We start from the raw sequence: 11,714 nt of genomic DNA, 5'->3' as shown, positions 1-11,714 counted from the left end.
ATGAAGTTAGAAGAAAAGCTTGTTTACTCACAGCCGAGGAAAACAAAAAGACCCTGAGTTTCCAGTTCCCTCCCAGACTTTAAAAAAAATCCAGGTCTCTGATTGGTCCTCTGGTCAGGTGTTTGGTTCCCCCTTTGTTCACCCTTTACAGGTAAAAGAAAATTAACCCTTACCTATCTACTTATGACAACTTTAGGAAGTTAATAGTTATCACTCAACCTGACCCATATTCCACACCTTGAATAGAGGACCTACTGTATGTATTGGGGTAGTGGAAAACTCATAAGCACACTGGATTTGACTTGTGGGTAATTGGCAGTAATTGATAATTGTCCCTTAGATGCTGATGCCCAGGAAAAATCAACTTTTACAGTGGAATCAGGAAGTTATCTTATGTCATTTCTATTTAAAAGGAAGCAACACTTTGAATTCTCTCTTTAACCTACTTTCAAAAGCAGTCATAATAGATAAGCTTCCAAGCCTTGTACAGACATTAATTTGTAAACTATCTAAGGGAAGGGTCTACACTTAAAATGCTTCTCCCATTGGCATAGTTAATCCACCTCTCCGAGAGGCGGTAGCTATGTCAATGGTAGAGCTGCTCCTGTTGACATAGCACTATCTACACGGGGACTAGGTCAGTATAACCATCGCTCAGGGGTATGGATTTTTCATGCCCTTAGTGATGAAGTTAAACCGATATAGGTCTCTAGTATAGACCCAGCCTAATAGGTATCATCCTCATTTTATAATATATGAGAGTCAAAATGTTCAGCAGTGACTAGTGATTTTGAGTGCCCAACCTGAGACATTTTTAAAAGTGTCTGATTTTCAGAAAATGCTGAGCAATACATTCTAAAAATTGGGCTCTTTTAAAGTGTCACGGTTTGGGCAACCAAATATTGAGGCATCCAAACTCACTGTTGAAAATCTTGGCCAGACAGATCAAGTGATTTTTCCAAAAACCACAGTGTGTTTCAATGCCAAAACCAGTAATGTAACTCAGGAGTAGTCCTGACTGCCAGTCCCTAATCAAAAACACTAAACAGAACACATGGGGTAAATTCACAGCTTTCAAACTATGGGGATCTAAACAGAAGTGAATGTTGACTAGTGTAGAGCAGTATCCTAATCACCGGAAAAGTCTACTGAAGAAAAGCACTTTCCACTCTCTTCCCCATCATACTACATGAATCTTATATTCTTGTCCAGATAAATGTTGTTTAGCCTTTAGATAACTGACCAGGAGTCAAGACTTTTGGATTCTAACCTCAGCTCACTGCATGACTGCAAATCCCAATCTCTGTGTTCAACACCTCATTTGTAAACTGGATATACTTCACTACACAGGGGGTTTTAGCTCAAGTTCGTACAGTGATTTCAAGATGTAATTTCCATGTATTATTATTCCACAAGTGGAGGGCTGACATACACTTCTTTGCTCTCTTAACTTGATATTACAGATTTCTGAGTGGTGGCAGCTGTAACAAAGGTTGAGGTCAGAGAAGTTACACATTGTCTGCATTCATTATAACTGATGCTACTATTAGAAGGCAATCAGTCAGTCTGGAAGAGATCTAATTTGTCATTGAAGGACAAACCAGGAGTGTTTATTCTGCTGCTACAGCACCTGTCAATTTTAGTTTGTCTTTTACCAATCCCATGAGAAATCAAACACTGTATGCTGGAGTTTCCCTCTGTCTCCAGAGAGAGGATTATTGTATGAGAGTAACAATTTTTCTGTCTATAAACTATGATTCTCAGTTAAGAAAAAAGAATAGATTCCTGTGATCTGAGCTAATTATTCCATCATATAATGTAATTGGTTTTGCAGCATGTTTCTGGTATCGCACTATGTAACTATTTCTTTGTGTATGTTTTGATGTACATTTACTGTTACAAATAACCCAACAAAACATTCAACCCTGGAAACTCACTAAAAACTTTTAATAGATTTAAGCAAGCTTAGTCTTCAATCCTCCTATTTTCCCTCCAAAGCAATCTCTTATCTCATTTTCATTTTCCAGTGTCAGGCTAAGTATTAACATGACAAAGAATGGCTGGTTGATAACTGATTAGATTCTGAATAAAGAATCCATCACTAGGGTACAAAAGCTAGCTCTATTTTGTGTGGAGCTAGTGAAGTACTTTGCAATCTTTTCAGCACTTCAGTGGCAGAGTCACAACAGCATGAGGCTGTAAGAAACATCCTGTTGGACTGTACCGTGTTGTGGTTATTTCATTTCTGTCTATGCAGCAAATCCAAGTTTACTGAAAAGGTTAACTAAATTCCCTGGTCAGGGAACTGTGAAAAAGCCAGGACTTCTGGGAATTAGACAGCCAACTCTAGATTTCACGGATGTGAAATTGCAGAATACTACTGAACATATTTTCACAGTTGCAGAAGTGATGTTGAATTCCCTAAAAATCAGCCACAGAAATTGGCTCTGAAGCTCTGCCGAATTCCAGGGGCACTGCTTATGACCACAGTCAGTCTGAGGTATTTAGTTTAAGAATGATTAATCACAGATGAATTGGCCTTTTGTTTCTTTTCTGCCATTTCAGAGCCCTTTCTAGTGTTCCATCTATCTGATGTCTGGCCACGTCATGATACTAAAGTAGACTGTTTGAAATAATTCCATTTACTTTGGCCTGCATACAAGTCTGGATAAAGAGTTTAGTCAAAACACCTCTTCATATCAGAGAATGTCCTTAAAACAGTACACAGAGATAGCATGCAAGAAGCTATTAACTCTGTTTCACACTTTAAAGTACTTCAGTTTTTATTTACAAACACTTAAACACATAGTTTATGCAAAAGCAGATCATTGGCCAAAGTAAGCGACAATGTGAAATAAAATTAATTTGCATGCAACTATTAGAGTTGAAGGACCCTGGGAAAAGAGGGCAAGCAAGCTCAGTCTAAAACAACACAAAATAAAATAAAACTCTATTTTATAGTCAATGTAGAATAGAAGTTAAAAAACAGAGAAGCAAACTACACACTAATTGTTGAAACCGGAACAGCAGTTTGATACGGACCACTAGAGAGCCAGGATGCAACCGTCACAGAAAGTGTAAAGGAAGCAAAATACACTGTTTTGGGGACGTTTAGTCAGAAGAGACTGGAAGAATTAGGTTGTTTAAACATGTGTAGCCACTGACCAGTCAAAGTTCTCCATTCTGAATTACGAAGCAGGAAGCAGCAAATAGAAGCTCAATAGAGAGAAAAAGGATCCTTCCCAAGGATCTCTCTGGAGTGACTGTTAGCTGAATTTGGTTATTTGATCTCGTAACCCAGTTATCACAGACCTTTAACTGGGAAACATTAACAGTTGTTAAAATACACGGGAACAGTCTGAAACACCATTACTATAAAATAAAATGCCTTTTTGTGCTTGGAGCTTTATCACAGACTCCAAAAGGCCTAAGAAAAAAAGGCACCATGCATTATGAATCTTGGAGAGCATTTTTTAACAGGGAAACACTGACATTCTTGAACATTCCAGCAGACTACTTTTTCCAACATAAAAACCATCCCATTTAACAGAGTAAGTCTGAAAAGTTTTACCAGAAGGACATGAGTTTGCATAGAAAAGTTTTAGTTCCACCCTAAAATAAAATCACTGCTTCATGTTTATTCACTGTATTTTTTCCACACACTAACATATTGGTTAACTGGCTTACAGAAATCCTTAAGTTTGTGCTTTATGGGGGTTTTATTTCACCAATTAATAAATATTAACCCATTATGGAAGCAAATCTGGAAAGTGATAATATAAAAAAACTCATATGACAGGGTTTTTGAACATTCCTGTCCCCCACTTCCAGTTTAACAATAATTTAATTGGTGCCATAACTACTGTTTTAAGACACATTTACAGTCAAATGGGAGATCTGAAAGGTGGAGGTGTCAAACATTACTCCTTTTTAATAACTACTGTAGCTACATGTCTGATCCCCAGGGCTGAAAAATTATCCTTTAGTCATTCAACCCTTTGCCTGGAAGTCAGAATAGTTAAGTGTTGTTATAGTGCCATGGGACTTAAGTTCAGAGGATTCTATTTCCCTATGTTCTAGCCTCTGATCTTCAACCAGCATTACACACTATTTATCACCATGTGCCAAGAGTCATATGAGCATTTGTGGAAACAGCATCTCATGAATGAAAAGGGCCCACATTTACTATTAAAGATATAACGTATTCATTGTCCGTACAGACTTGCTCAGCATTGCTAAAAACAATATTGGTGTTAAGCCCAGGCTATACTTAAAGAAGGTTGCCCAAACCAAGATACTCTTGCATAAGGATTTACATTAACTATAAAAATATAGTACACAAAAGATATACAATACATAGGTCTCTAATTTTAATTCAGCAAAATTCACTTCAGATGCCCAATTACCTGGAGATGAGTATAAAAACTAGAGATGGGGCAATCTCCCATCTGCTCTCCATATGACACACAATGCAATCCAGCACTTACTTACAAAAGAAAAAGGAAGCCATTATTATATAGTGACTACACAATATTATTCTGTTCTAAAATGTTTAAGTTGGAATATTACATGGTCTCAACAACAGAAACAATGTCCAAAAGAGATATGGTCAGCGATCAGCATTCCATAAAAGTGCCAAGTCAGAATAGGGTTCTAGCATTTACGAATGAGAGTTTACATTCTCCGCTTTGAGCCACATTTTTTATTAAAGATTTTAAAATGCTCACCTGGGCAGTAGGCACTTTGCATAATATGGTCTCTTTTTAATCTGAACACAGCCAATTAAGGCCCCACTCCTGGACTGTGACTCATGAAAGCAGACTGCTACATGCACACAGTATCCAGTTATTTCAACAGCAGACCGCCCTCATGGATCATAACACATAGGATCAAGGACTTCCATTTTACATCCACATGAAGTGCAACACTACCACAAGCTCACTAAATCACAACAACATAATCACTCTGATACATCCCAGATCATCAGCCACCTCTTCCCCAAACACCGGAGGAAAACTCTAGTCTTAGCAAACTATTTAGGAGATCAAAAGATTTGAACTCTGGCAGATGAGATGATTCAGGAAGAGTGAATACCAAAACTGAAGTTTCTTCACTGAAAATATTCTGCTAGCAGCACTTTTCTTTAAAACCAAGGGGGGGAACCCAGCTCACAAGTCTTGATATATCATCTGCAGCAGCATAGCACAGAAAGAAGGGAGGTCACCCATGAAACCCTATCCCAACCCTTTTTGTACTTTATTGGTTAAAAGCAATAACATCTTCAACTCCAGCTGAAGTTGGCAGCGAGTTGTTCTATATATATTGTGACAAAGTTCCTCCTCTACCTTGGTGGGTCCTGCGCTTATTGGCAGATTTGCTCACCTCAGTGATCTTTCCCACAATCTGGATCAGCTTCTCCTGTGTCTGATCAGGAGTTGGGAGGTTTGGGGGGAACCCGGGTCCGCTCTCTACTCCAGGTTCCAACCCAGGGCCCTGTGGATTGCAGCTGTCTATAGTGCCTCTTGTAACAGCTGCACGACAGCTACAACTCCCTGAGCTACTTCCCCATGGCCTCCTCCAAACACCTTCTTTATCCTCACCACAGGACCTTCCTCCTGGTGTCTGATAACGCTTGTACTCCTTAGTCCTCCAGCAGCACAGCCTCTCACTCTCAGCTTCTGGTGCCTCTTGTTCCCAGCTCCTCACAGGCACTTCCTCTCCTCTGGCTCCTCCTCGCCTGACTGGAGTGAGCTCCTTTTTAAACCCAGGTGCCCTGATTAGCCTGCCTTGATTGGCTGCAGGTGATCTAATCAGCCTGTCTGCCTTAATTGGTTCTAGCAGGTTCCTGATTACTCTAGTGCAGCCCCTGCTCTGGTCACTCAGGGAACAGAAAACTACTCATCCAGTGACCAGTATATTTGCCCTCTACCAGACTCCGGTACTCCACTGGTCTGGGTCACAATATATATTCCCTTTTAAAGTCACTGCTTAATAGGTGAATAGCCACATGGTGAACTACATTCAGTTTCTAAACGGTCTCAAAATGTATAACCCTGCAGAGCAGATTATAGGATGACTGGTTCTCTCAGCACCCCCTCACCCTCATCTCCTCTCTTCCATCATTTGAGTGTGCTCACCATGACATCAGCTGAACAGCTTCTAGTCACATTTCTTCATATTTTTCCAGACTGGCATATTGGAGGAAGGGAGTTATTAAAACCAGGACTAAGCGGAGTATTCAATTTAACACCAACATGTCAAATGAGAAATTTCTTGTATAATTATTTAATCCCTAAAACCACCATCAGTCATATGTAAAACCACTACTCACTTCACAGGAGAGGTTTCAATGCTTTGTTTTAAGGTTTGTTTCCAGAGTATTACTCTTAGTAACGAGGGGGGTATTACAGAATTAATGTCAAATTGGTTTCCAATGACATCATATGTGGTGACTGTTAAGTGGAAAAACCTGAAACCTTTTCCATAAATCTTCACTCTCTCTCCTCTCCTGCTATTGCACATCTATGTTATGTGTAGGTATAGTTTTTTGGGGATATTGCAAATGCAGAATTTCAAATTGGGACATTTAAAGTTGTCAAAGAACACTGAGGTATATAGGTTTAAACAAGGACCAAGTATCCTCTAGCAATCCCACTGATGTCAAAAGAGTCGCTCAGGTGTAACTGAGGACAGAATTTGGTTCCAAGTAACTAAAAAGGGCATAGAATATCAAATCAGCCCTACTTCCATGGTAGGAATTTAATAAGAAACAGCGTGCAAGCCGGAAGCATCTACAAAAGGTCAAATTTTCACTGGAGTCAGTTTAAACAACAAACAGTAGAATTTACCTCACTAGAACTCAGACTACATTATGGTTAGCAATATAACTGCAAAAAGGCTGTGGAAGACAGTCATACATTTGCACTATTTAGTCTTTACAGTATGATAGCTTGTTGGTTACTTCAGTACGTTGGCTGGTATGTGAGCTTTCTTCAAACCTGGGATGCAAAGTTCATCTTGTTCAGTAAAGTAACTGCCAGTGGCTGACAGGTGATTCTTAATAATTATATCCTAAAGAGTTGAGACATAGTGTTTGTCTTATCAATTATAAATAGGTGTCTCTCTTCTTATTCAGATACTTTATTAAGTTGAATACATTCCTCTACAAATGTTGCATTGTATAATATATCAGAGATGTTAAACTCTGGTGCCTTAATGGTCATGAGTCATCCCAAATGTCTAATGTACACCAAAAGTCATGGCAAGTAATTAAAACCCATCGTTTCAGCTACTGATGTGATACTCTAAGGAGACATGAAGACAGAGGTGGTACTTTGCTATCCACTGACTTGTCTACATCAAATTTAACTGTTTCTTTGCTTTGGCTGGTGAATGCAGATGATAAACTGATGCTGGCAAAGGAAAAAGGGATGATAACTTTTTTATACTAGGGAGAAAAGAGTAATTGTCTGCTAGGGAGAAACAAGTAATCATGGACGCACGCTGAACATGTGTCACAGCAAAATTGAGATGGTTCTTGCTTCATTTTCAATTAGACAGCTTAGAAAGCTCACAAGCTTTTTTAGACATTAAAGAGCCCTCGTATCAGAAACTGAAATCTCAGCGGGTCTATTTGCATCCTTTCTACCAATTAGTGTTCAAAATAAATGCACCTCTAACTGCGTTCAAACTTCACATTCATTATTTTTGAACAGATATTAAGAAGTGGCAATGAGCCTTTTACCTTCCTCTGTTTTCCTTTAAGCTGCTAGAAAAAGATGTTTCAGCTAGCAAAAGAAATGTATTAATACGACACATCTATTTTGCTATGCTTCATTGTTCTGTAGACTTTTTGGAAAAAATACAACAAAACTGAGATCATCAGCTTAGTAGGAGTCAAAAAAGAACTTACATTCACAGAGATAATGAGAGCACCAAAAATAGAAAGGACAAAAACCCTAATGCTTCAGGACATACGCTGATCTAAACTTACGGGTTGGTTATTCCAAACTCTCTACTATGGGATTCTTGCACCTTTTTCTGAGCAGTCTGCTTCTGGACACTATCTGAAACACAACACTCAACTAGGTGCCCACTGGGTTTGTTCCAGTACAGCACTTCCTGTGTCCCTATTACAAAAAATGAAATGGGAGAAACTCAAGCATACCCAAGACTCATGCAGGTATGTTGCTGTTGCCCAACATTTCCACCTTCAGTCCCGTGATTTTTTTAAAAAAAGACATGAGTAGACTGCATGACATGTTGCAAATCTGAGATACCCAGGTAACCAATCATATGACATACTGATATCTGACATCCTTGAAAACGTCTCCTAGCGAAAGAAATGTTAAGCCAACTTGTAATAAATACCATACAAATAAATTTGCAAACGAAATTAACTTTTAAGCCAAGTTAAAAAGTAGCCAACATTCGACTGTAACCCTGCAAAGTCCATGTTAAAATCCAGTATGAGAATTATAAAATAGTATGATGATCACAGTCAGACATTTCAAACAGCATGAAATATGCTAATATAGTAATAAAAATACAATTTTACCTTATATCTCATTTTAGGACATGAATGAATGTAGAAACCCATATAGTAATAGCACAGCTCAGAAGCTTTTTCATGAAGTTGCCTCGTGAAAGCAATTTCCCTGTGAAAGTGAAGAAAAGGGAATAATTGTGAATCAAATCTTCATAGATATATGTACCCTTTTAATAAAAGAAATACATTACAGTTCCCTAACTCTTGGCTTAGGTAAAGGACAAAACTCTAGTCAAATAAAGAATGAAAATTGTAAACTCAAAAGCAGTTTTATTTCAAAACCACAAAAACTCAAAACACCATTTCAAGCAAAAGAGCCTCATTTTTGGCCTACCAATTGGCTGATCTGAAATTCAAATGCAGGAGGTTAAAGGCACCCATTTAACAGGTTTCTTGTTAATATTCATGCTCATTGGAGTTCTATAGAAATCTGGCCCAGTCATTGTATAGTGACAGGCTAAAACAGTACAGGCAAACATCAGAGCATTTTTAAAATCAACGTTTCAAGGAGAAGCTTCTTGTTTATTCTATTGTGTGTGTGTTCTAGTGATTTATATGCAAATATCTCTATCTTCATGCGGTGAAAGCTATTTTTCACATATATAGTGCCTGTGTGTAGGACTTCCTCATGTAAATTAGGAGAGAAAAGCATCACAATACTTCACAATAAGTTTCTCTTTTTATTACCTGACACTGGGCACTGCTGCTATAGTAAAGGTTTTGTCAGTGTTTCCAGTACAATGCTCTTTTTTTAAAACATTTGTAACTTGGACGTTTAAATTTGCACCTGGCTGAAACCTGGATGGAAGTTCACCACTCTCAGTGTCTAATGGATCTGTGTGTCCCTGTGTATTTGAGAAGGAAAGGGGATAAGCTACATTTGGTTTTAATTTAGAATCACAGAATATCAGAGTTGGAAGGGACCTCAGAAGGTCATCTAGTTTAATCCCCAGACAGATTTTTTCCCAGATTCCTAAATGGCCCCCTCAAGGATTGAACACAAAACCCTGGGTTTAGCATACCAATGCTCAAACCACTGAGCTATCCCTCCCCTCAATTACTAATGGGGATATTGAGATGCTAATATGTTTAACTTTTTTAAAATTACAAGATGCTTACATATAATGGAAACTAAGTGCATCAAATATTTTATTAAATGTACTCTATACCTACGCATATATTCAATTCAAATAGAAAATTGTTGGACATGGCTGCATAGGGCTGGTCCTTTCAGATGAGATAAGGAGCAGCGTACTTGTCATAGGCTCCATTAAGGAGAATGAGCTAACCCAGTTCCACCTATGAGTAGTTAATTATCTAAGCAGCTGGATGGTAGCTAATTAGAAACACTTGGGCCTTATAAAATGGCTGAGCAGAGTCTGGCACTTGGAACCATAGGGACTGAGTAGGCTCTCATGTAAGGTCCTGAGCCAGCACCTTGAAGGGAAAGAGTAATTCCAGAGGGAATAGCTTAGGGGCCAGCACTATAACCCAGACCAGAAAAAGACACGGGCAATCCAGACAGGGACTGGGAAAAGGGCCCAGAAAGGGACTGAAGAGAAGCCACAAAGGGTGGAAGAACCTTGTTGTTTGTTGGCACTCTTTAGTTTCTTGTTTTGTGACTTAGTTGGAGGATTAAGACACCTCTCTAGAACTGACTAGAGCATAAACAGCCAAGAAGACCCACCATGAGCTGAGAAACCGAGGTAGGGAGTGACTACATGCAACACAAGGCTAACCGGAGGTGATACAGGGCATCCACTTTTCAAGACAGAAACCAATTTCTGCATATGTTTAAAATCCAGCCAAATAAAAGGGCATTTAAGAGCTTAGCATGAATACTACCAGCAAAATAAAACCTTTTAAAAGTAATTACAATGTGACTTAAGCAATGTTAATATTTCCATTCAGATTACTTTGGGCCCACTGAACAACTGCTAAACAAAAGTTAGCATTTAAAATGAAAAACACTATCTTTATATTTTAAAATCTTTTTAATTATAATTTTTGTTTTTTCTTATGGAACCATGTTGACTGTTGATTCAATCAGATGAATGTAGGAATGTTCTTAGTTAAGGCTGCCACTCCATCTTTAATTTACATATCATACAACTGTGCAGTCCATGTAAAAGGGATAATGGAGCCCTTTAACTACCTTTTATAAAACAGCAATGTATGACCTTTTAAAAATTATGCACACTTAGTAAAAGTACAGTATACTTGTGAGTTATATACCCCTACTGTGTACACATTAAATAAATTAACATAAAACTCTTAACTAGCATTTCAATGCTACATAAAATAGTTCAACTAGAACTTGAAATATATTTGTTTTATCAAAAATTTTAGAGTATTGTGAAGTGTTAATTTTCATGACATTAGGCGGTATTCAAAAGAGGGTGAATTTCATTCTGGGAATGGGAATAATGCAATTCTCAGTGTATTTTTGATCAGTTTATATCATGTAGTGAAAATCATTAATGCTGATATCTTACTAGTAACTTTCTACTCCTCTCCTTGTTCTTTGTTGTGTTTCTAGGTTACTTAGTCAACTTCAAATCTCTTCCTTTCTACACACTCAGCAACATAAATTCTCAACAGCATATAGTGGAAGTGACAAAACTAATGTAGTTCCAATCTCCTCAGAGTAAAATTGGTAACAGGTTTTATAATATCAGGTTCCTTTGCGATTTCCTAAATTCTCTCTAACAGTGTGTGTGTGTGTGCGCGTGCGCACGTGTGTGTGTAAGAAGAGTAACAGTATGTTGGCCCCTTCTAATACTGTTGGGAATTCAGCTTTACTGCCTCAAATGCAGCACGATTTATAAGCTGGCCTCTTAGCTTGTTGTGCCATGAAAATGTGTTGTGCCTACATAAAGTTTAGAATTTATTATGCAGGAAATTTAAATCATTTGAAACATTCACATGCACAGTCTACGTCAATCTATTGTTAAACAATGCAATGTGATACATACAAAAAATATAAAAACAGTCTTTAAATACAGCACTCTTTCATTGTTCAGCAACTTTGAAAAATTCAGGTACTGTTTATTTAGATGCCTAACTTTGTGCAACATAATTTGGGCTGATGAAGTATTCAGTGAGTCTAGTAATGGTCTCTGCTTAAATAATATTGAGTTTGCGAAAGTTTTTTTTATGTAAAACT

At 38.0% G+C, this 11,714-nt stretch overlaps 1 protein-coding gene across 5 annotated transcripts in view; it reads right to left on the bottom strand.

Moving 5' to 3' along the window:
* ATE1 (arginyltransferase 1) overlaps positions 1-11,714 on the bottom strand; it is a 186,414-nt gene that overhangs the window by 84,422 nt on the left and 90,278 nt on the right. For all 5 annotated transcript variants that reach the window (XM_075072503.1, XM_032776705.2, XM_032776700.2 and 2 more), the window contains one exon: positions 8,558-8,657. In XM_075072503.1, the coding sequence (XP_074928604.1) occupies positions 8,558-8,657 (100 nt within the window). The remainder of the gene's footprint in view (positions 1-8,557; positions 8,658-11,714) is intronic.

This window comes from Chelonoidis abingdonii, chromosome 15 (assembly GCF_003597395.2).
Source record: "Chelonoidis abingdonii isolate Lonesome George chromosome 15, CheloAbing_2.0, whole genome shotgun sequence".
NCBI classification, from domain to species: Eukaryota; Metazoa; Chordata; order Testudines; family Testudinidae; genus Chelonoidis; species Chelonoidis abingdonii.
The sequence above is the reverse complement of the archived record's forward strand: the minus strand, read 5'-3'. Positions and strand labels throughout refer to the sequence as shown.